We start from the raw sequence: 26019 nt of genomic DNA, 5'->3' as shown, positions 1-26019 counted from the left end.
GAATAACAACCACCTTCTGCCACTTGTTCCGATGTAATCTTATGTTTACAATTCATTCGCCGTCCCCTGCATTATGGGGGCAATTTATAGCTCCTTTTAAAATGTGCAGCCGGATAAAAAAGAAAAAAATATGCATAATGCAATGAAAATATAAGCCATCAAAATAATAAATAAAATAAAACGTAAGACACCAATATTTTCTCATTGTCCCTGGTGAGATGGACCCTCTCAGCATGCGCAGAGTGCTGTTGTGATAGTGTGAGAAGATGGCAGCCTCATGCTCCTGCCTCCAGTGATGATTTACAATAAGAAACATGTGTGTCAATGCAAGAGAGCCATGGGGGGTGGGGGGGGGGACGCAAGCACATGCACAGACTGCATTACCATGGAAAATTGGCAGCTTCTACAGGGAGTTCAGGCTGTGACACTGGGTTTATTACCAATTCATTACGGCTGATCTAGAGTGGTGTACATAAGCAATATGATTTGTTATGAGTATTTGAATCCCTTGTGGGTTAATACGCAGCGCCGACTGAGACTATGTCTGTTTGTTGATCCATCTAATGTTCCTCTGAGGTTTTTGGGTTCATAGATGGGAAATGGGGGAGCGCTAAGGGTTTTAACTTGGCTTCTTGTCGACACAATCGTCTCGTTCCAAACCAATGCAGAGAAAGACATCGATCAGACCAGGGTGGTGGTGCGGGAGAAGAGATTGTAATCAGAGACCTACACGATTTCTCGTCAGGACTTGATCTTATCTCAGAGTCAGAGATTTCATGTAATACAGGAAATCAGGTTTTTAGTGCTTCAACCCATATCTCTGTCACTGTCAGTTAAGAAGAGGTTTTGCTCGTGTGTGTGTGTGTGTGTGTGTGTGTGTGTGTGTGTGTGTGTGTGTGTGTGTGTGTGTGTGTTATCAGACCTTCATCTTGTCATTGAACTTGCACAGAGATGTGTATAGCGATCAATGGTTTTGTATTGCTCTGTACCAAAGTTCAAAATCAAGACAAATTTAGACAAAGAGATAAAATGGGTCAGGGCCCACCATTCATCTATGACACATGATGATGACCTTGGCTCATTCAGCGCTAATGCTGAATGCGCAATTCTCACTTCTACCTATGGTAGATTTACTATGTGTTAAGTTTCACAGCACTTTCAATAGGGCTTCTGAATACAATTTCTTAAGAAATGAGGCAGTTTTTATTTTTGACAAAAGGTTTTGACCATCAGCTGTTTTGTGCCATTTTCATCTGAAAGGGCTCACACGTTTCGGTCAAAACCTTGAAGATGAATTGCTTTGCTGTTGGCTCGCTGTCGGTGCAGTTTTTGTTTGATGTTGAACATTTAGTTGCAGAGGAGCTGACAGTGCTTTTGTTCCAACAATGTTCTTGCTGCTTCATTTTGCCAACTGCAATTCAGTCTCCTTTGATGTCGGAAATTGACATCTTTTAGCCCAAATAAGAAAAAAAAAAAAAAAGGAAGCTAGGTGCCATACAGTTAGGAACCTACTGACAAGAGCGAACAACATTCAGTGATTGTTCAACCTTGACTGAGTTGTCACTGGATAAAACCGACTATGTGCAGTATATAAACAGAGGATTTAGAGGCTTAATTGTAGCTTTGGGATTAATTGGCATGCTCAACCTGAAAGCCCTATTTTAATGATTGTGTTGTATTCATCGTGAATAGAATATTGCCGTTTGATAATATAAATGCATCTTTCCTATCTTTATCAAAACCCACAATGAGATTAGGCAGACCATCACCCTTCATCTCAAAACATTTTGTGAACAACGTAGAACCGATTGTGTTGCACCCAGATTTAGTTTAGTGGTGAAACTCCACATGTCTGTAGCGTCAAGCTGCCCCCAATGTCCAAGGATAACATTCATACCCATTTTATGCTTTGGAAAAAAATCTGATTTTGTGTGGGCTGCCCACTCTCCTTTAAAAAAAACCCCAAAACAGGTGATTCAGTATTGTTCAGTTTTCAGTTTTTTTCTTCTTCCCTCAAAGTATCAAGGAGTTTGATAAGACTGTGGAGGATCGATGAAGAATAAGGGCAAGGTAGATATTCTCTAGGATTTTAATTAAGTCTGCCTTTTCTAACCCTTAACTTTTTAATGACTTGTAATGAATGAAATCAAATGCCGAAGCTGCATTTACCCACCTCAGTGTTACTCCCTTCAAACTCCAACTCAACCTAGTCTGAATTTAATGTCACACAGTTCAGAAACATGACTCGTTTTGTTAGTTAACAGCCTTGAAACTGTATCTTTCACTTGTCTTGATGCATACTCAATAATCCAGGTAAGACAATCAAAGAAGATTGAATCAGTTCATCTGGATACATGTATCCAGATGAACTGATTCAACCTTCTTTGATGCATCTTTCACTAATAGTGCTCACTGCAATTCAGTAATTAATATAGATTTATAAATCTTAAAGGTACTATCAGTAATATTTTGACATTATTTTAGCAAAAAATATGACAGTCATGTATGGGGGGAGGGGTTGGAAAAAGTTTTCAGTCTCTCTCAGTTGCAAAACGATAGTTTGGTCAGATGCTGAGATTTCTGGCTTTCATCGGCATTCCAGCTCAGAGTCTTTATTTTGGAAATCAAATCAGTAGACGGCTCCACACAGCTGCACCTTCCCACACATTCATCTCACTGCACGCTTCAACTTTCAAAAATGGAGCCAGCTTTGCAACACATCCCAAGAGAATCCTAAAAGTCTTTTCATGCGTGAAAAAGATTACATGATAAATGCCACTCCAAAAGCAGAATAAATGTAGGTATTGCTTTTGAGGGGGGAGGAATTTAAGCAAATGTGAAGGCATAAAAAGTGAACCCAAGCTGGCCATGCTATTGTTGGACGAGCCCATCATCCCACGATGATTCCTGTCCTTCCAGGATGGAAACAGCCTGCCCCGCTGTGATCAGACCATAATGTTGGAATGTGTTGGTTGGAGCATTATCATTAAATAGAGAGCCATGTGTACTAAGTCATACGTATTGTGCAGTATTTTATGATATGATGAATATTGTATTGTACCCACCTCTTCAGTTGACATTTGTGCATGATCTCTGCATCAGGTAGCATGCAAAATTGTGAGGTCTAATTAGGTTTAATTGTGTCACTTGTGGGCCATTGATGCCCAAGGGAACAGTTGGTGATGCTGTTGGAAGTTTAATGCCCAATTTATGCTCCAAATGCTAGCCAACATAAGAAAATGTGTCGTGTACACGACAGCCCTGGGAGACACAAAAAGTGTCTCTCATGACGTCAAAATTGTCGAGAGACATCTGTCTGCTAGCCGACATTTGGAGTATAAATTGGGCCTTACTGGTCGCTGATGGTGGTCACTTGAGAAACATTTCACTGATTGCATCTTCAAGGGTGTTGAAAATGTGTGTAAAATGTATTAAATGCACCAATACATTTACTTGTTCCCTTGCAGCTTTAAAGTACCTTGTAGGTATATAAGAGTAAGGGTAACATTTTAGCCGACTTCATTAAGTTCATTTCCATTTTATCGCTGCTGAAGTGGGCCATTAAGTCAGTGCACCGGGATAACTGATCAGCTAATCTGTCTGTGATTTATGTGGCAAGGAAACTAAGGACTTAACCAAGGCTCAGAAGGCATTGATTACTGACATGGTTAATTGGCTAAACCCACTGGTACATTGAGACAGGCTTATTGGAAATGTCAAATCAAGCAGCTCATTTGCATTCATGATGTATGATGTCTATTCCAGCTTCTGCCCAGGCAGCACAAACTGACACATGGAGCCATAGAGGAAGGGCCTGAGATCTCTGCCTTGAATTTGCAACTGACCATCTGTTCTTCCAAGACACTGGCTTGGGTTGAGCCTTTCTTTTTTTTGTTACTATCCACATGTCTATGTTCAATGGGCTTAGCTGATGGGTTGAATAGAGGACAAGAGCTTGAGGGAATCAGGCCGCTGGTGAGATTCAATACACCCCTGGGTTTTAAGTAGAGATCCAAGAGTTAGATCAAATACAATTGACTGAAAAGTCAGATGTGTGCGTGTGTCCGTGCGTGTGTGCATGCGCGTGAGTGTGTGTGTGTGTTCGTGTGTGTGTGTGCGCGTGTGCGTGTGTGTGTAAATCAAACAATTGCGATGGCCCTTTCCTCTTGCAATACCTACAGCATTAGCAGTGAGAGCCACTGTGAAAACAGCTGATTGGGTAAATGTTGTTAAAGGAAACAAAGGTGACATATATCTTGTCTCATGTTCTGTAGTATCAAGCCCAATGACAATAAGATAAGCTCAGGTCTGAAGGATCCACTGGGTGCGATACAGGGATAGACATATGTTTTAAAAGTACATTTTTGACTATATAAATATCTGTCATTTAAAAAAAAAATGCTGTGTTTTCCATTTGGAAAAACACAAAGCTGAAAAACAACCAGCCGGCTGTTTGCAGAAAACAGTCTTGTTTGGCTAAAAACTACAAGTCCCTCTATGAGTTAATTGGACTTACATAAAAAATGTAAACATCATAACAGTTCAAGAGAAAGCATATGAACAGCAGAGCTAAAAACAACAAGAACAGACAACGGTCCAGTCCTTTTCAGCAACCCTTTTATTCCTGAAGCCATGCTGCAATGCTTTCTTCCACACAAGTGTATTTTCTTTTTTTAACAACATTTTAAGGGTCTCTGACAAGAAACGACGTGGCGAAAAGAACAGTCCAACACATACACACAACAGTCAGTTAACCGGTAGAATTGGCTGTGGTTGTTTAAACGTGTCTTCAAAGAAATGTGTTAGCATTCTCATTAAATCAATCCTTATTCACCCAGAGACGGCACACGTGGCCGTCCTCAGCAGCGACCAGCTTCACAAATAACAGTGTCCTCACTAATTCTACAGTTCTTACACTCGGGGTCAACGTTTCACCGTGTTCTCATAACAGCACCTTATCATGACATGTGAACGTTATAGCGAGGCCTACCACCAGATGGACTGATTGAGAATAAATAAACATTTACAATCTATCATCCAAGGCGCGTTGGTTGTTGGTTTATTGTTAATGTTTAAGCAAAGCCTTAATTTTTACACTGTTTATTTACAACAAAAAAAAGAAAAAAAAAGAGGAACTGCAAGTCATCAGTGCAGTGATTCGAATCTGGTGTTATGAGACTTAACCTTGTCAACAGGAACATGCTTGTTCATAGGATTTTAGGACATTTTTTGGGGATTTTTCGTAAAGTGATATATTCTAGTGTTTGCCAGTATGAATCGGCAATGCTAAATAGCATTTTACAACCCCAAAACATCCAACAACACATCAACAGGGATTTATAAAGCTCCAAAGTCTATAAATCCTATGATGAACAAGCATTTCACGTGAGTTGAAGCATCAGAAAATCTGACAAATCGGTTTTCTTTTCTTTCGTTGTTTTTTTTACTTTTCCCCACCTTTTTCTCCCCAATTATACTCGGCCAATTACCCCACTCCGAGCCATCCTGGTCGCTGCTCCGATACATGTGGAGTTGCCAGCCGCTTCTTTTCACCTGACAGTAAGGAGTTTCACCAGGGGGATGCAGCGCGTGGGAAGATCACACTATTTCCCCCAGTTCCCCCTCCCCCCTGAACAGGCACCCCAACCAACTAGATGAGGCACTAATGCAGCAACCAGGAAGAATACCCATGTCTGGCTTCCCAACCGCAGACATGGCCAATTGTGTCTGTAGGGACACCCGACCAAGCCGGAGGTAACACGGAGATTCGAACCGGTGATCCCCGTGTCAATAGGCAATGGACTAGACTGCTACACTACTCGGATGCCCCAACAAATTGTTATTTCTGAAAAAATGTATCATATACTACTACTATCATGGGGTCATAATTAATCCAAGTGTTTTATAAGGCAGTTTCTCTAACAGGTGGGTGGCAGCATTTTATACTCATTGTCTCTATAATTAGATTTTAAGAAAGCCTTATAGAGGGGTGTAAGATCATTTACAAATCACTATAGAGTATTACAGATAGTGCTATAACATATAATAAACATTCTTACAGTACACTCAAAGTACACTCATAGTGGTTTACAAAGCTTGGCATCATAGAAAGTGTCACCCCTATTGCTTTTATTAAGTAGACAGCGCTTAATGAAGAGTAGAAATGGTCTGTTGAAAATATTTTTCTAGTGAGCTGAGTGTTGTGATGGAGTGATATTGTGTACTGTGGCAACAGAAGAAGGAAGTGTCTCATCCCTGACAGGCTGACCTGCATTTATTTGCCTCATGACGACTGTAAAGCTGTGGCAAAAATTCTGCAAGCAAATGCATTTGAATTATATTACACTTGTGAATGCGCATCCAAATGTTATTACTATTTCAACAACGGGCAGCAAAATGGCCCAGTGGTTAGTGATATTGCCTCACAGCAAGAAGGTCCTGGGTTCGATCCCCAGGGTTGTCCAACCTTGGGGGTTATCCCAGGTCGTTCTTTCTGTGTGGAGTTTGCATGTTCTCCCCATGTCTGCGATGGGTTTTCTCCGGGTTCTCCGGTTTCCTCCACCATCAAAAAGACATGCATGTTAGGGTTAACACTCCTGTCTGTGCCCCTGACCAAGGCAATGGGGAAAAAAAACAAAAACTGAAGTTTGTCCGCGGGCACACCATGAAGGTGGCAGCCCACTGCTCCAGGCTACACTGCTAGGATGGGTTAAATGCAGAGCATAGTTTCCCCACAGGGATTAATAAAGTACATCAAAATCAAAAAAAAAATCACTACTACAACTACCACTATTTCTACTATTGCTACTTGCCTTCTCCTCCTCCTCCTTATATGCACTATTTTATATGAAAGGCTGTGATACGTGTTTTGAAACATATCAAATGAATGAGATGCACCTATTCAGCCATCATTTTGCAACAGGGCTTGCAAAAGAGAAGCAACGTCTCACATCTTGCCAGCTGTCATGTTGACACATTGAGGTAAAGTGCAGTGAAAGAACATAGCCTAGGTCCTTTGCTGCTGCAACACCAATGACCCTTTCACTTTTTAAAGTTTTCTGTAGATTCTGCACTCGACACAAAGCTACTGTTCAAGTTCGCTTGGTAACTGAATGGGCTCCGGTCATTCACTGAAAGGAAAGGGGTCGAACTCAAAACTTGCTCGGGAGAAAGTTTGCCTCAGAAAGAAATGTATATTGGGCATATTATACACACCAGGCAGCCACGCATTGTGTTTTACACATTGTACCTGGGGACCATAAACATGTATTGTTGGTACATTGTAAGTGAAATTCAGTGGGATGGTTGATTGTTGCTCTTTGTAGATACAGCACTTGCAGTTCTCTTGAAGGTAAGGCATCATAAATAAATAAACTCCTTTTCACAGGATTTCTGTTTGATAAAAAGCAGCAAATTCTGTATCCATACTGAATATTCACAAACTAGATTGTCCATGTTGCATAGCTGAAAACCAGTAAATAGATGCAACAAACTGGTTGTATAATTGTTAATCATAAAAAAAACAGCTTGTGAAGAGCAAAAAAAATAAAATAAGAAAAAATAAAATGAACAGGAGATTGTTTGTATGTATGAAAAAATAGTGAAAAATTGAGCACATCCAAACAAATTGACCAGTTTCCCACTGTGTTGTGTCTAGTTTTCATCATAGAGACAGAAGACTCGATGCCTTCATATCAGGCTTTCAGCTGCCCATGACTCTCATTCCACTCCATTTGTAGAAACCCATCGAGAATAAATGTGGCTGTCTATCAGATTATTGTATAGTGTTGAAAGTGTCCTCTAAAAAGGTTTGCCCATCCCGTCTCCGCTCAAGTATCTTCTTTTATATGCAGTTGTATTTCTTACTGATATTGTGCAGCAGGCTACATCAAGCAACAAAATCATCAGAAATTTAAGGTAGAAAACATTGAGTTTCATTAATTTAATTTTCCCACTGGATTAAACATTGATCCTCCTTTGGCCTTGGGCCCTCTCCCGTCTCTTCTCTTTTACCTTTTATTTCCCTTTCATCTTTTGATGTTGAAAATTGGAGCATCCTCTCAAATCCCCTTATCTTTCTGTTCTCTGCCTCTGTCTACAACAGCTCTGCTGGAGGTGATACTGGCCGGCAGAGACTGCTTGGTGGCCGGGGACTCGTGTTCGAGTGACGAAGCTTGTAGCCCACGTCTGAGGACTCTCCGACAGTGTGTGGCGGGCAACGGCAGTATGAAGCTGGGCCCCGGGGCCAGGAGCCAGTGTGCCAATGCCGTGTCTGCCCTGCTCTCAAGCCCTCTACATGGCTGCCAGTGCAAACGGGGTATGAAGAAGGAGAAGAACTGCCTGAGTATCTACTGGAGCCTGCATCAGTCCATCATACACGGTCAGTGGTAACATGATGTAGCGGCTGTCTCCACTGCTAAATCTTACTTTGATCCGATTATTTCCTATCATTTTTTTTCTACAAAGACTATGTGATGGATAATGGTGTTAACGATGTATGTGTGACATGTGTAACTTTGTTAAAACAATGTAGTATAACTGATGAATGAATACCAGCTGAGACTGTATGTCCATGAGCTGAGAATGAAAGTGAAAAAGTTTGAGCATCGTTCTCATTTCGACTTAAAAAAGAGTGAAAGTGGTGTCATTAAATTCCTGCAGACTTGAATGCCTGTGTTTATTATTATCTCAGGACTCAACCTGGTGGAGAGTTATCCTTATGAGGCAGTGGAGAGAGATTACGACTACGTTCGCTTGGCCTCTATCACAGCCGGCAAGTTAACTGACCTTCATGAACTTTCTAGTTTTCATGATTTATTTTTTATTTTTTTTGAAAGATTTTCCATTTTGGAGATATGCTGTTCTGGAAATAATGCACGGCTCACTTGTCTTTTCTCTGGCAGCTTTTCCAAGGCAAATTACAGTAAATTCCATTTGGTGTCCTTGAGCTGCAGGTTAACAAAATGTTCTGTCATTTATCTTGGCAAAAATAGAAATACTTACAATGGCATATTTGTTCCCAAGTTGTCCACTTGCATCTAAAATCAAGTTATTTATCCCCGATCTGCCTTTAAAGGAAACATTAAGAGTGACTATTAATGAATAGTACGTGTCATTTTGTCTGAGAGGATCCCGCAGGTGGAGAGCCCAGAGCTGATCCTTGTACAGCCATATCTGTTGAAGTATCGCTGTATAGAATAATTGATCCTAATTACAAGATAATTGACACTGAATGACCCGTAATAACCGAAGCCAAATGAGTTCACACCCCAACTCGACTAGGGAGAGCCTCTTTCCCTGGTCTCTTTCCAAAAGAGAATAATCCCAGTTTAATTTAAAAAGAAAAAAAAATCAAACATTGTGTCTGTTAATTACTGAATAAGAAAGTGAAGTCCAAGTCAGATCAAGTTTGCCAGATATTGGATAAAAAGAAAAAAATTAAACAACCTCCCTGGATTTCATTTCATTTTCTCAGAAAAATAAGTTACGACTTACTTGTTCTCCTGAAAATTATTGCAAGTGGCCAAAGGTGTCATTTTGTGACATCCTCTGATGCCTTCATTTATCTATGCCACGATACACAGCTGCTTCAAATATTATTCACCCCCCATTATTATTTCATATTTTGCTGTGTTGTGAGGTTAAATCAACATATATCTAAATGGGATTTTTATTTTCACTCCAAAAGAAAAAATTCTGTATACAGTAATGTCAAAATGAAATCAAGTATATTAATTTATTCAGAATTTTATAAAAAATAAAAACCCGGAAATTACTTTTAAATTGATAATTATTCACAATCTTCATTATTTATTTATTTATTGACATTAAAGATGTATAGGAAACACCTGCTGCAAAGGTCTCATAGCAGGGTGGAGGTGAGCCACATCCATCCTGCTATCTGGCTCACCCTTAACTGGCTAACCTACCAGGATGCCCCGCCAGGCATACTGAGCTTTCTCAAGAGGTTTGGGCAATCTTTAGGCTTTATCAGTTATAATTTCAGTTCTAATTCCACTTATCAAATCCTGTTCTAATACCAGTTCTAAATAGTATCAGTTTTTGAAAAGGAAACCAAACTGTTTCAAAAGCAGAAACTATTTTCGCAATATAACATTTTTCCCTGGTGACAGATTCAGCAAATAAAACAAGATGGCAATATGTGGCCACTTTGAAGGAGACAATCCAGATTGTCTCCTTCGTCTGGAATGAATGTTGCCGACACATGTGGGGTCCAGCATGTCAGACCAATAAAACATGAGCCCAGTAGAAAGGCGTCACACTAGCGTTAGCCAACTAAGCTCATTGGGTGGACTTGTGAGGAGCTTGGGCGAGGTGTTCTGCTACAACATCGCTGCCTTCAGCCTCCACACTCCATCATCATTGTCCTCTACATCTACACCACTTTTTTAACCTTTTTCAAAATGCCAGTTGGCAAGACTGGCTAAAAATTCTTTCCAACTGCAGTATTTTGAAATCCCATAACTTTTAGTTTGACCTTTCAAATCACTCAAAGTCACAGGTCAAGATGCCAAATGAATGCTCATGTAGAACTTCAATCTGCCAGTAGTATTAATTAAGTGGCTATCTGGGGAAGGGGGGGATTATTAGTAGGATATAAATTGATCTCTTGGAAATAGGAAGATAACATGAGGGAGACTCAGTAGGTGAGAAGGAATACAAACCTTTCACTACAAATTTTGTAGTGATGGCCAATTGTGCCTGTAGGGGTGCCTAACCAAGCCAGAGGTAACAGTGATTCGAACAGGCCATCCCCGTGTTGCCAGGCAATGGACTACACCACCACACAACCCAGACGCCCGTGCAAGTATTTTCCATCTAGCCAATGTTACACTTAGCACCCATCCAGGAAGCAATAGGATTTTACTGTATTACAAAAGAAATGCGCAAAAGGGGTCACAGAGAAGTACCTTGGCCACTACAATGCATCACTGTGACCTTTCCTGAATTGACTTTATAAAGTGACAAGAGTTTTTTGGTGATCTATGGAAAATAGTTTAGTTCCTTGCAGACATGCGTGAGAAGAAATCACTTTACATATTTGGGGGTACCATGCACGTCATTGTACTGACTTTAAAGGCAAAGTGACTGCCATCTTGTTGATAGTTGGCTTCCCACTGCTTGCCACACTGGAAATAAATGAAATTAACTGCATTGAAATAATGAAAGTAATAACTATTAAAGGAACAGTGTGCTGCCTTTTGAAGTCACCTTTGGAAAAATGGGAATAGAATGGTTTTTCATGATAATGGATTACGCTTTTTGAGGCCAAAGCTATGTCTCTGTAAATCGAATTCAATGTATTTTGAAAATAACGGGGTCTTGTGGCTTCCTGAATGGGGGCTAAGTGTGGCAGAAAATACATTGAAACGAACTAGCACTGGATACCAATTAACATGGTTTCTATTGATTACTTGACTAGAATTTATTTGGGAATATTTTAGCTCTTTGTAATAAACAATTTTAGAATTTTAGCCCAATAAACTCCCAGTAATTCTGAGTAAATCTTCACTATCCACCTTACCGACACCATGTGGCAGAGGCTATATTGCAGGTTCAATGTAAACATATGGAAAATGATTTGCTATCTCCCAGAGAGGCTGTGACAAAACCCTCAGTAGGTATCCACTTTTTGTTTTAGCCTTCATCCTGTGTTGTGTGTTTGTCTATTGTGTGAGCTCCTTTCTCACTGCTACTATTTGGTCAAGCTAGCAGATAGTCTTCCCTGCTAAACCAATCAGTATTGGTTATGCACAGAGCCCAGCAGACATGGCGAACACCCTGTTGAGATTCTGGAGCTGTGCACACCTGTGACACTGGGAGCATTTGCAAACCACCCAGAAACCTATTCCCTGGGCCGCTGCCCAGGGACATTTAATGTGCCTATGCAGAGGCATGTCCCAGCCTTGATGTGCACATACAGTAACTGTTTAGCTTCTTGTTTGTTTGCACATAGTGCTCGTGTGTGCCCCAGAGGGAAGTTTTGGTTTACAAAATCAAATTGCACAGGAACAGCTGAAAGATTTTCAGAAAAGGAAACAAGCAAAATAAACAAGGGTGGGGGGGGGGTAGGACAATTAGCCACACTTAAAAGTGAAGAAATGCCCAAGGTTATGTACACAACTGCAAAGGGCTTATCAATGAAGTATTGGCCAGTGGAATAATTTTGGATACATAACAGTATCCAGCAACTGCCAAAAACCAACAATGTAGAATGTAGACTGCATGTAGATGACAAAACACAATGTGTTTGTAAGCATTTCAAGCATTTAATCTATATAGGATATGTGACATGATTAGCCAAATTAACCACATTCTGCAACCCCCTTATTTAAACTGTCATGTATTTTTCTACTTCATTGAATATTAACCCCTATTTTCTATTTAGACACTTCCTTCTTTGAGCAGAATTTCAATTTCAAGCCATGTTTCACATCTATACAACCTAAAACAAGACTTTGTCTTACAAGTCTTTTGTTTTTACATATTTTAACAATCTTATGTCTTATTTTGTTTTATTTCTATCTTTTATACAACTTATTGTTAGCTGTTCATGCTATTTCCTGCCTCTACGTTTCTTATTCATTTGATTGCTTGGTTATATCGTGCAGTATTAGCAAGTGTTTGAATTTGCCTGTTTTTATTTACTCTCATTTCTGTACGTTATTGTAAAGCACTTTGAGCTACACCCCTTGTATGAAAGGCGCTTTATACGTTTTTATTATCATTATTATTATTATTATTATTATTATTATTAATATTGTTATGTCTTTTTTAAGCCAACTCACAGGCATTTTTCAGATGCTATTCACTCTTACCTATTGCCTCTCTTGCATTCACAGATTCTGAAGTTGGCATGGCGACTGTCAACCGTTGCCTGGATGCAGCCAAGGCTTGTAACGTGGATGACCTGTGCCAGAAGCTTCGCACAGAATATGTCTCAGCTTGCATCAAACCTACTGCCAAGTCAGGCCTGTGCAACAGGGCTAAATGCAATAAGGCTCTGCGCAGATTCTTTGACCGGGTCCCTGCTGACTACACACACGAGCTGCTGTTTTGCCCATGTACAGACACGGCATGCGCAGAGCGTCGAAGACAAACTATTGTACCCACTTGCTCTTATGAAAGTGTGGACAAGCCCAGCTGTCTTACACAGACGAGAATCTGCAAGGCTGACTATGTGTGCAGGTTGGTAAGGAAGGCCTTTGATGAATTACAATTGTTATTTGGCTCCTTTCTTTTCAAGAGTGGATATTGAAGATGTTTCTCGCCACAGCTGGCTAAAAGCATGATCTCGCATTCAGCTCCAGGAATAGAGCAGGTTGGTACAGTATGAATATACGCCTTGATGACAACTCAGAATCAACAAAATTATTATCCCAGTGTTTTACCTAGTTTTCCAGATATTATTTGGATGTAAATTCTGGATTTACCTATGACTTTCTAACCAACATTATTCAATGTGGTCTCTGAAACCAAATAAAAAGCCACTCAATCAACAAAATGGTCAACTGTTTTAGCCCAAAGCTTTTTACCACCGTTGGTTAGAACACCCCAGAGAGCCTGTTGGAATAACACATTAAATATTTAGCACAGATAAAGAGCGAGATGGATCTGAGTTATTAGTCAGTGCTATCTCAGATCATGACCATTATTTTTCACAGCCCCATTACACTCAGAGAGCTGTATTAATGATCTTAGGTCTTGGGGAAGAAATATGACACTCTTTATATTACTATCACATTTTAGCCCACTGTCCTCTCTCTACCCTGACCAACATTTTTCTTTTATATAAAAGAGCCAACCACGCAAAGAAATGGCCAAAGTAAAGGGAGAAATTATGATTTAAAAGCAGCCCGCAAAAGAATAACATGAAATCATTCCATAAAAGTACCTCCCTTACGTCAAACTGTATTTTTACTGCTATCCTCTTGTCGTGTGTAATCTTGTTGTTTTCCTTGGTGTTGCTCGTGAGATATTTACTGAAATTTGTTGCCAACCAGTGCATAGTTTTGTTGCTTCTGTAGGTCTCGCCTGGCACAGTTCCAGTATGACTGCCAACCCTCCAAGTCTTCTGCCAATGGCTGCAAGCAAGGAAACTATGGAGCCTGTCTCCTCGCCTACACAGGCCTCATAGGTAGGTATGGACATGAGAGGTGAGAGTAGCCACAAGGGAGGAAGGATGAGGATAGAATGTGTGGAGAGGTGAGATAGATGGAGTCAGGCTTGTGGCCATACCACCCCGATAACGCCCAATCTTGGAAGCTAAGCAGAGTCAGGCCTGGTTAGTACTTGGATGGGAGATAGGCGGAGTCATTGCATGAATAATATGGGTGTGGATATATTCGCCATTTAATATATGAAAGGTGGATACAGAGAAATTGATACTAAGCAAGGGATGAGATTTGAAAAATGAAACTTTAACTTGCGCTGAGCTAGAGCTTGGCAGTATATCAATATAATATCGATGTCCTGTTATGACACTGGACGTTGCCTGGGATTTGGGTTACAGTAATATTGCACTACAACTTAAATATTGTCATTCCCTGTTAAAGGCTACATTACAGTAAAGCGACACAATTTTCTGAACTTATTAGACTGTTTTAGCTTGGTGCAATGAACAATGAATGCCTCTACCTGCTTGGCCGTTGTATCCACATTATGAATGAACATTTCTCAACATTTTCATGTGTGCAAAGATCTTATATAAAGTACCATTAGTCATCTCCAAAATATCGTCCCATTATCGATATTGAGTTATATCACCCAACCCTAGTCACAGACCAAAAACTCCAAGACAAAATACATATGTAAGAACCCTTCAATGAATGCTTTAGAAAACAGATTGTTTTCTGTGTTGTGGCTTTTGATGAAACTCGGGCTTTATTTTAGGAACAGTCAGTAAAAGAGCAACCGTTACTTCTCAGCACCCTGGAAGAGTGCAAGGCAAGCGTAATGCATTTCAGAAACCTCGATTGGTGCCCCTCAGCACAAACAAACACTTGGCCTTTTCATTCCTGTCTTGTATTTATTAAACCACTTGAAATCACAGCTCAGCTGTGCTGGGGGAAACGAGCAGATAGAAAAGCCCAATGCCAACCACTTACTTACGTGACCTTAAAAAAGAGAGAGAGCGAGAAAGAGAGAGGAAAAACTTCTCAGCACCATAAAGTCAAACACAAGAGATCACAGAGGACTCCAACCAGCATCAGTTTCAAAATTATTTCCTCTTTACATTAGGTCAGTGTGTAGGAAGCACAGACTTCACCAATGTTTCATTATGTAAACATTTCTGCAACAATTGAAAAGGGAATATTTAACATTGAAGGAGTACTGCCTTGCATCCACAGTGACTTTTACAAACTGATCTTTATTTATGTCTTTACTGCTTGTACCTGATAAATCCAAATATACTCCCAACACTCGGTGAGTGTCACTGTGTCCATCATGTACAATGTTGCCATTGAATCCCTGACTCTTAAGTTATGAGAAATCCAGTCTGTGGTGGGTAGAGTGTCAATCCATGTCTTTGTCTCTGTTGTGTGACTCCTGTAATTACATGTCCCTGTAAATCCTGTGTTTTGTGTAATCCTGTATAATTTTGTATGTCTTACTTCTTTATGCTATTTATTTGGCAGCATGGTGGCACAGTGGTTAGTGCTGTCATCCCCCACAGCAAGACGATCCTGGGTTCGAACCCCGGGGTTTTCAAACCTTGGGGGTCATCCCAGGTCATCCTCTGTGTGGAGTTTGCATGTTCTCCCCATGTCTGCGGTGGGCTTTCTCCGGGTGCTCCGGTTTCCCCCACCATCAAAAGAAACATGCATGTTAGGGTTAATACTCCTGTCTGTGCCCCTGACCAAGGCAATGGGAAAAGGACTGGAGTTGGTCCCTGGGCACAGCATGAAGGCAGCAGCCCACTGCTCCTAGCTACACAGATCACAGCTAGGATGGGTTAATTTGCAGCAACCGAATTCCCCCAAGGAGATTAATAAAGGAAACTTAATTAATTAAACTTAATTATGCACCTATTGTGGAAAAGAATTTCCTCCTTGAGGACAAATAAACTATTTGTCTATCTATATCATTTTTCTCTGCAGGGAGTTCGATAACCCCCAACTATGTGGACAACTCCACTTCAAGTGTGGCCCCATGGTGCTCATGCTCAGCCACTGGGAACCAGAGAGAAGAGTGCTACGACTTCCTTGGATACTTCACCGACAACATTTGTCTCCGTGAGTGTCACTGTGTCCGCCATGTACTATGCTGCCATTGAATCACTGACTGCGATGCTTGGGGTTTGGGTTTGGAAAGAGATGTTTGTGTTCATTTAAGTGGGATTGTAATGTTTGCCTTCTATCTTATTGCACTGTATCTTTTTGTAGGTATTGCACTGTTGAAGCTGAAGGATTATTGTGTTTTCAAAGGTATTTCCCAGGTCAGAGTTTGGCTCTGGGCTAAACATATTGGCCTATCCCTGGTCATGACGTCTATGATTGACAATATACACTACCGTTCAAAAGTTTGGGATCACATTGAAATGTCCATATTTTTGAAGGAAAAGCACTGTACTGTTCAATGAAGATAACTTTAAACTAGTCTTAACTTTAAAGAAATACACTCTATACATTGCTAATGTGGTAAATGACTATTCTAGCTGCAAATGTCTGGTTTTTGGTGCAATATCTACATAGGTGTATAGAGGCCCATTTCAAGCAACTATCACTCCAGTGTTCTAATGTGTGTGTGTCTAATTCAATGTGTTTGCTCATTGGCTCAGAAGGCTAATTGATGATTAGAAAACCCTTGTGCAATCATGTTCACACATCTGAAAACAGTTTAGCTCGTTACAGAAGCTACAAAACTGACCTTCCTTTGAGCAGATTGAGTTTCTGGAGCATCACATTTGTGGGGTCAATTAAACGCTCAAAATGGCCAGAAAAAGAGAACTTTCATCTGAAACTCGACAGTCTATTCTTGTTCTTAGAAATGAAGGCTATTCCATGCGAGAAATTGCTAAGAAATTGAAGATTTCCTACACCGGTGTGTACTACTCCCTTCAGAGGACAGCACAAACAGGCTCTAACCAGAGTAGAAAAAGAAGTGGGAGGCCGCGTTGCACAACTGAGCAAGAAGATAAGTACATTAGAGTCTCTAGTTTGAGAAACAGACGCCTCACAGGTCCCCAACTGGCATCTTCATTAAATAGTACCCGCAAAACACCAGTGTCAACATCTACAGTGAAGAGGCGGCTGCGGGATTCTGGGCTTCAGGGCAGAGTGGCAAAGAAAAAGCCATATCTGAGACTGACCAATAAAAGAAAAAGATTAAGATGGGCAAAAGAACACAGACATTGGACAGAGGAAGACTGGAAAAAAGTGTTGTGGACGGATGAATCCAAGTTTGAGGTGTTTGGATCACAAAGAAGAACGTTTGTGAGACGCAGAACAAATGAAAAGATGCTGGAAGAATGCCTGACGCCATCTGTTAAGCATGGTGGAGGTAATGTGATGGTCTGGGGTTGCTTTGGTGCTGGTAAGGTGGGAGATTTGTACAGGGTAAAAGGGATTCTGAATAAGGAAGGCTATCACTCCATTTTGCAACGCCATGCCATACCCAGTGGACAGCGCTTGATTGGAGCCAATTTCATCCTACAACAGGACAATGACCCTAAACACACCTCCAAATTGTGCAAGAACTAGTTAGAGCAGAAGCAGGCAGCTGGTATTCTATCGGTAATGGAGTGGCCAGCGCAGTCACCAGATCTGAACCCCATTGAGCTGTTGTGGGAGCAGCTTGACCGTACGGTACGCAAGAAGTGCCCATCCAACCAATCCAACTTGTGGGAGCTGCTTCTGGAAGCGTGGGGTGCAATTTCTCCAGATTACCTCAACAAATTAACAGCTAGAATGCCAAAGGTCTGCAATGCTGTAATTGCTGCAAATGGAGGATTCTTTGACGAAAGCAAAGTTTGATGTAAAAAAATCTTATTTCAAATACAAATCATTATTTCTAACCTTGTCAATGTCTTGACTCTATTTTCTATTCATTTCACAACATATGGTGGTGAATAAGTGTGACTTTTCATGGAAAACACAAAATTGTTTGGGTGATCCCAAACTTTTGAACGGTAGTGTATAACCAACCTTATTTAGAAAAAAACTAGGCCCACAGCAGTTGGATCCCAACTGTGACCAAAAAAAAAAAAAAGAAAAAAAAGAAAAAGAAAAAAAAAGCAGTACATTTTCTGTTTATCTCCAAGATCCCCCAAACTGCAGGACCTGACTGGAATAGGGAAACAATTGCCTGAGACAGCTATTTCTCTCATGTATTTGGAATAGCTCTTACTTCATTTCAAAGAAATTTGGGTCTATATATTGATTTATCGGGTTGCAAGCAGTGAAGACAAGAAGAAAGATAAGTTTGTAAAAGTCACAGTGTGGCTGCACACTGAAAGGTAGACTTAAATGATAGGTTATCGTTTTCTTTTTAACCCAGACTTCATTAAAATGTTGTTGGGCAACAATTAGAAGGAAAAAAAAAACAAAGCAAAAAAAAGAAATTGAGAAACTTACCACTTTGCTGAATCATCTCCTGGCTTTACCACAAAGTGGGCAATCGTTGAAGTCTTTTAAAACCATGATACTGTATATCTCCTTTTTGAAAATCAGAGGCTCAGAGTGCAGTCACATATAGGTTCATTCCTTTCCTGTTTATTCAAAAATTGTTTTGTGAGGTTAAAAAAAAAAGGAGTCAAAATGATGTTTTAACTTGATAGAAAGAACAATTTGTGGCTGTTTTTTCTTTCTTTCAGCAGAACATATTAAGGCTTGAATGGCTGTACTGTGAGTTTACCTTTTTTTGGGGGGGGGGATTTTCCCCCCTTTTACTCCCCAGTTGTACTCGTCCAAATACTCCACTCTTCTGAGCCATCCTGATCTCTGCTCCACCCCCTCTGCCGATCTGGAGAGGGCTGCAGACTACCACATGCCTCCTCTGATACATGTGGAGTCGCCAGCTGCTTCTTTTCACCTGATAGTGAGGAGTTTCGCCAGGGGGACGTGGTGCGTGGGGGGGTCACGTTATTCCCTCCAGTTCCCCTTCCCCCTTGAATAGGTGCCCCGACCAACCAGAGGAGGTGCTAGTGCAGCAACCAGGACACATACCGGCTTCCCACCCACAGACACGGGCAATTGTGTCTGTAGGCATGCCCGACCAAACCAGAGGTAACACGGGGATTTGAACTGGTGATCTCTATGTCGGAAGGCAATGAAATAGACCACTATGCTACCCTGATGCCCTGAGTTTACCGTTTTTAAAGAGTAGGTATATTATGGTTCTTTCAGCGGCATGGTGGCCCAGTGGTTAGCACTGTTGCCTCATAGCAAGAAGGTCCTGGGTTTGAACTCCAGGCCATCTCAGGACCTTTGTGTGTGGAGTTTGCATATTCTCCCCATGTCTGCATGGGTTTCCTACGGGTGCTCCAGTTTCCTCCCACCATCAAAAAGGCATGCATATTAAGGTTAATACTCCTGTCTGTGCCCCTGACCAAGGCAATGGAGAGAAGAACTGGACTTGGTCCCCTGGCGCTGCAGCTGCCTACTGCTCCTATACAATAGGATGGGTTAAATGCAGAGAACAAATTCGTTGTAAGAATACAATGACAAAATAAAGTGGTTTTCATTACAGGCTTAACTGATTACCCTACTGGACTCTGCTGAAGCCGAGTGAGAAGATTAAGCAAAGTTTCTGCACAGATGTGATGAGTGAAGTTTTTGTCTGAAAAATTTGCAGTGATGTTGATGAGTTTTGAGGGGTCTGGGTTTAAAAAAAAAAGTGAACCTATTATTTATGGTCTTTGGACAAAAATTATAGTAATTAAATCCTTCTTCATTGTTCTTTGCCGAAGATGTAATTTTGTGCATTGAAAAGTAAAACAACTTAAAAGAAAAAAAAAAAAAAAAAAAAAAAACCATCAGCTTTCTTGGTTGTTGTGAAACGCAGTCACCAAGAACAGAATAATATTGTTGCTTGGCATCATGTACTTTAAGCCAAAACATAAGGACAATCTAGACGGCAAGCTTGAGGGGAGATCTGGCTAAGAATAGCACAGAACCTCAGATAAAATGGCAATGGCTTCGAATTGCCCCTTGGAAGCATTTCCTGATCAATCATGGTAGAACATCAGTTCTTGGATGAAACACTGAAATCCTCTGTCCTCACACGCCAAATAAGGTGCACTCAATATTTCCTTTTTTTATTCTGTAAAAGAAAAATCGATGATTGGACTTGGTGTCTCCATTTCCAACCAGTGCTGCCAAGTGAAAATGAAAGAGAACATAAATAAAGTAAATTATTTTGTAACTGGCATGGTGTGCAATATTTTTGTGTGAATGTTTGTGAGATTTTTGCATCAATATTTCCATTTAAGACTGGACTAAAAGTGCAAATGAACCTGCAACAGGGGTACTCCTTCTCATCCAGGCTACATATTTCTTGAATGCTGGCAAAGACGAGCATCTTTTTTTTAAATGTTTCTTTGCAATTTATGTTGAAGAATTGTTTTTTGTCAAAAACTCACTTGTAAAATAATTGTACCCTATGAATACACTAGGGGCATTTGTGTTCATAGTTCAGTGGCTGCAGACCAACATTTTTGGTGAACAAAGACATTTCTGCTTCTTCAGAGTTACTTTTAATAAGCTGAGAGTGGTGATGTTTCGCACAATAAATTGTCATTGGCGCTGTTTGGCTTCACCAGAGAAATAGTCACCATGTCTTGACAATAAAGACATATCATGTGATATGTTGTGAAGCAACATATGTATTGTGGAGTATTGCTTCACCTATTGCCTAACAGAAATCTCCATTGCTGCGTTTGCAAAGCATGTTATTCCAACATGATTTTGAATATGTGATATTTAAAAAAAAAAAGAAAAACCACTTCCTTTCACAGTTGTTTGTAAAATCACCACCATGAATCTCCTGTGAATGTATTTCGTTAAACATCGGCCTGTTTGTATGCATACTGTGGCTAGAAGCCTGACCAGCTCCACATCTGTTTTTGAAGATGGGGTAGAAATGTTAGCAAAATTAATCTTTTGGTTTCTTTGTGTTTAGGCCTTTTGGTGTGATGAGTAGATAAAAGTCACAATGAAAGGCGTCCGGGTGGCATAGCAGTCTATTCCATTGCCTACCAACATGGGGATCCCCGGTTCGAATCCACATGTTACCTCCGGCTTGGTCGGGTGTCCTTACAGATACAATTCGCCATGTCTGCGGGTGGGAAGCGGGATGTGGATATGTGTCTTGGTCACTGCACTAAGTACCTCCTCTGGTCGGTCAGGGCGCCTGTTTTGGGGGGGGGGGACTGGGGGGAATAGCGTGATCCTCCCATGTGCTACGTCCCCCTGGCGAAACTCCTCACTGTCAGGTGAAAAGAAGCGGCTGGCGACTCCACATGTATCGGAGGAGACGTGGTAATCTGCAACCCTCCCCGGATCAGCAGAGGGGGTGGAACAGCGACCGGGATGGCTCGGACGAGTGGGGTAATTGGCCGGATACAATTGGGGGGAAAAACTCACAATGAAAGGACAAGTGTGACTACAATCTGTAGTTTCTTTCTCTACGTAGCACATCATGCAACTAAACCAAAGGAAAAGCCCCTGTTACTGCGTTATGGAATCGAAATAGGATCATCATCACTAATGCCAGTTCAAATCTGAAATATTTGGATTGATTAAAAAAAATACTAGGGGATATAAACAAATCAGAAAGAATTTGAAACACAAAACAAACAGATTGCAAACGAGGAATATGACAGGAGAGCTAATGAGACTCAATTCGACAGATGTTTCCCAACTCAAACTACAGATCGGTATCCTCTTCTAATGCAGTTACTGCTGTACCCTCTTCTCACCCCCTCTCTCCGTCTATCTCCCTTCGCCCCACTTGCTCCATCCCCCCCCCTCATTAATTATTCCCATCTCGCTGAATCCTCGCTTATTCCGCCTGGGTGTTCACGCATTCACTTTTGAGTCAGAGAGAAATAGTTTTGGCACTTGATTCTTACATCATTGCATATTTATTAAACCAACTCCCACCTTTGTCCTGTGTACTTTCCATTTACAACACTTGATAGGAAATAGCTGAGAATGGCTATATAGAAACTTAATTTTGTTTCCCCCCCTTTAAGGCACTGATTCAACCACATGAGCAATCTTCCTTGTATTTTATGCCTCATTAATTTCTTATGATGCTCGAGTGTCACATACATGACATTTATCTCAGCTGAGAGTTGGCAAGGATAAGTTGTTTACATAGCTGTTTAGATAAAGGGCTCAATTGAGCAACTGCTCAAGCAACTGTCAGCCTCATCGTAGATCTGAGAGTGTAATTGCAATGAAGTCTGTGAGCAGAAACTCTGCCCTATATGTTTTATATGCACCACAGTCAGGGCTGAAACAGTGTAATGAGGGGTTTGACTTACACAGAGGTGATTGTGGTAGGACCATGACAGGAGTAAAAGGCAGGCATATGTGATCAGCTCATAACAATGCATCTCATCAGTGGTCTGGCCAAGTTCCTTATTTCTAGCTATATTTAAGGAGTCACATGAGTCAGCCGGGCGACTTAAGATACAATACCATTTCGTCATCTGTAGTTTTTCCTCCCATTAATTCTCACCCAGACAATATCCTGTCTGACTCTCAGTTTTACTCAAGACCCTTTCTATGATGAGTGAATTATTCATGGTCCTTATTATGAACTCATCTGACTTTGCTTTTCATCAAACCTGTCTGAACAAGGTCCGTCTTGGCTCTTGGTGTGTTGCAAGGTAAATCTGTGGTGTATCTTCCGCTTGAGCCCCCTGCATAAAAAGAAGACAGAGGGATGTCTCAGAGTTGTTTGGCCAGTGTCACTAGTCTATGAGTTAATGAAGGGGATGTGGAGAGGCAGGTGCAGTGTGGAGACCTGAGGGGAATACTGAGTATATATTCCTTTCTTTCCTCCACTGACCAAGTCCAAACTGGCCCTGACCCAGTGAACGCTGGAAAAAATATCCACCGTAACCAGTTTTTTTTTTTTAGTCAAGCACTATCTTACAGTCAAGATTTCCCACAAAACAACCAAAGGAAAAATCACAAGATTATTTTTATTTGTTTTTAACAGTTTCACATATTTGACAATTTTCCTGAAATTATACTGACTATTTTCAGATGAGGCTGACAACGGAGGCAGAAAGTATCAACATGTCATTTTCTAAAGAAAAATCAGGAAACAAGTGATTTGCATTGGAATCAAGTGAAATTATTTCAGCTCACTGAAAGGGGGAACACTCAATACTGGAGTTAATGATTTATTTTATTTTGTTTTTTAAACAGTGGTCACTGTAAATTCTGTAATTCAAATGCAGAGGCATGTGGTTGTGCAGTGTTTATTCAAGATACCATTAGAAAACGTACCGGTCCTATTTTGATGAGGCTTGACACCGTGTTTACTGTGATTTCTCTTTGTTTCATTAAACAGAGAATGCTCTACAGGCGTTTGGAAGTGAATTAGACCAGCAGCCCAACCTCAGCCAACCCAGTCCACACAACCCAGGTCAGCGTGGGAGAGAAATGCATACAACTGCCTCTCCACCTGAAATGATGGAAACCACGCAGAGCCTTTTGGACACAATAATACCTACACAGGTGTGCCGGTTGGCTGGTCTGGGTCAGTGTCAGCGTACAGTATAGCTGCGCCGACTTAGTCATGTATACAGCGGTGGAGCACTTTTACTACCTGATTTAAAAATGAAAAATGATATTAAATGCATAGTGTTGACATTATAGTGTACATAGAACTAATTGTTCTAAAAAGAGCCTTAAGACTGATTTGATTAAATTCAATTTAACCTAATTTGATTTAATTAATCTTAATTGCACAACTGGATGTTTTCTTTGTTTTGAATTTATTTATTTAGTTTTACTTATTCCTTACAGATGGCACAACATGCAAGGACTTAGGCAATTCAAGCTAATACTCAGTACTTTAAATGAAGCATTTCTTGGTGTGGCTACCATAAAATTATCTCTCTTTCTCTTCCCTAGGCGATGGAAAATGAACAACTGTTGGGCGCTACCACCCTGGTCTCCAATAGTCTCCCAAATTCCACTTCTCATCTTAACCTAATGCCTCAAGCTGCCTTCACGGGCCTTCTGTTGTTGCTCCTTCATCTGCTCTGCAACACGCACTAAAGACTAGAGGCCATGAGCTGAGGACCTTGCTAGTTACAAAGCAGATGGGAGAATTTGCAGAGTATTTTTTTGTTGAGGGGGGGGGGGGCGGGGATGGACCCTGTGGCTTTCCCCTCTCTCTGAATATGTACAGCTTATGTGTTTTTCTATTTTTGTGTCTCAGTGGTCCAGTTCCACCTGCCAATATCCCCTTCAGAGTGTGATTTGGAGATGCTGAGGCAGACTGAAGCCGATCTGTATATTTGTACATTGCTATCTATTGTAATCAAGTCAAACTGAATTGAGGTGAAAATACTAGTTAAGTGGACTAGTCAGGCACCCAGCTCTCCACTGTATCCATTTCTTTAAGTCGTCATTAAAATATAAAGCAGATATACTATGAATCAGAGACGTGAAGTATGTTGCTATCTATGAAGAGTTGTGTTATCGACAGAAAGCTCTTATTGAAATACATTGTGGATAAATAGATTGGGGTGAGTCATTGTCTCTGTTTTGTACTCAGTTCACAAGCTGATTGGAAAAGCCTCTCGAGAATACAAGGCTTTAATAGTACTTCATTCAACTGCCTGAAAAAGGACCATTATCCCTGATCAATACTGGAATGGTAGCGATGGAGACACAGAGGAGCTATGCCTCGTTCAGCTATGTTTGGACAGAAACCCCGACTCTAAAATATTTCACTTCTATCTAAAAGTGATTTCAAAAACCAGAGTTTGTGAGCTAAACTGTGGCATATGATGTTTCCTGCTTTATTTGTTATTGCTACCGCTAGTTGTTCACATAGAAATAGTGAATCCTTGGACACTGTTGAAAGGGAGTCATCGGAAATGTATTATATCTTTACACATCGTTGAATTGATATGTCTCTGTAAGGACAATACCCTTTTATTTCTCACTGTGCAAGTGGACATGGCTATAAGGGGCTCACGAAGTTCGTGCCCCAGAAAGAATGGAAGGAATGGCTGGACTTACTGATCGGGGCAAGTAAAGGTAAGAGGAATGTTTTGAGATTCAATGGTTGTGAAGAATATAGAATTTTCTGTTCTGCGAAAGTGGCAGTGACTTTTTAAAAAGGACTGGATTCAGTGTAAGTAGTACTGCAAATAAAAATTTCAAGATCATGAACTTCACACATCAGTATCTCCCAATCTTCCTTCAATGTTCATTCACCTGGTCCATGGTCCACATGGTTGTTCGGAGCAGAATTTTGAACACCGGAGTATTTACATGTTAGGTTCAGTTTGGTCAGGAAAGTGATGCCACGGCAGTTAAGCACAGGTGTGCATGAAGCAACTGCTACCTTGTCCACTTGGTAGGGGTGGCCTCATATTACATCCAAAATATACTCGTTGACTGGTTTGTTTTGAGTGAAAATACAGCTGGGCTACAGACCAGAAAATAACCAGGGAATAAAGAATTCACTGATGTTTTTGGACACTATCTGTTGACATTTTGCATACCTTACCAAATGTCCTCAAAAGTAAAATAACAAAATAAAGTGTATAACCTATAATTGACTGAGCACTGGATGCCATAAACATCTGGCTGTTTCAGTTGCTACTTTAGAATGGCAGAGTCACATGGCTATATTTGTAAATTATCTTCTGTTAAAGAACTGGCAAAGGTAAATATAATGGTACTCTTGGAAAACTAGGAAAAACCAATAGTAACTATAAACATGGACTATTTTAACATAATGTCACTGTAAAGTGTGTGAGGCGACACCTGGAGATGGACTATTCTATGCTGTTACATC

The 26019-nt window shown here is 40.7% G+C and overlaps 1 protein-coding gene across 1 annotated transcript; it reads left to right on the top strand.

The window, feature by feature from the left end:
- Positions 1 to 967: 967 nt before the first annotated feature.
- On the top strand, positions 968 to 24263 carry gfra4b (GDNF family receptor alpha 4b). The gene is made up of 8 exons (XM_056277487.1): positions 968 to 1124; positions 8105 to 8380; positions 8693 to 8773; positions 12864 to 13209; positions 14049 to 14158; positions 16122 to 16256; positions 23551 to 23717; positions 24117 to 24263. The coding sequence occupies exons 1-8, from the start codon at positions 968 to 970 to the stop codon at positions 24261 to 24263; spliced, it is 1419 nt and encodes a 472-aa protein (XP_056133462.1).
- Positions 24264 to 26019: the final 1756 nt, after the last annotated feature.

This window comes from Lampris incognitus, chromosome 1 (assembly GCF_029633865.1).
Source record: "Lampris incognitus isolate fLamInc1 chromosome 1, fLamInc1.hap2, whole genome shotgun sequence".
Classification (NCBI taxonomy): domain Eukaryota; kingdom Metazoa; phylum Chordata; class Actinopteri; order Lampriformes; family Lampridae; genus Lampris; species Lampris incognitus.
Note: the sequence above shows the minus strand (reverse complement) of the source record. Positions and strands in the feature narration are given on the sequence as shown.

What these genes read in the sequence shown, in the direction of transcription:
- gfra4b (XM_056277487.1), top strand. Translation starts at nt 968, where the DNA reads ATGGTTTTGTATTGCTCTGTACCAAAGTTCAAAATCAAGACAAATTTA. An exon ending in CACCGACAACATTTGTCTCC is followed by an intron (nt 16,257 to 23,550) that starts GTGAGTGTCACT and finishes TTCATTAAACAG; the next exon opens with AGAATGCTCTACAGGCGTTT. An exon ending in ACACAATAATACCTACACAG is followed by an intron (nt 23,718 to 24,116) that starts GTGTGCCGGTTG and finishes TCTCTTCCCTAG; the next exon opens with GCGATGGAAAATGAACAACT.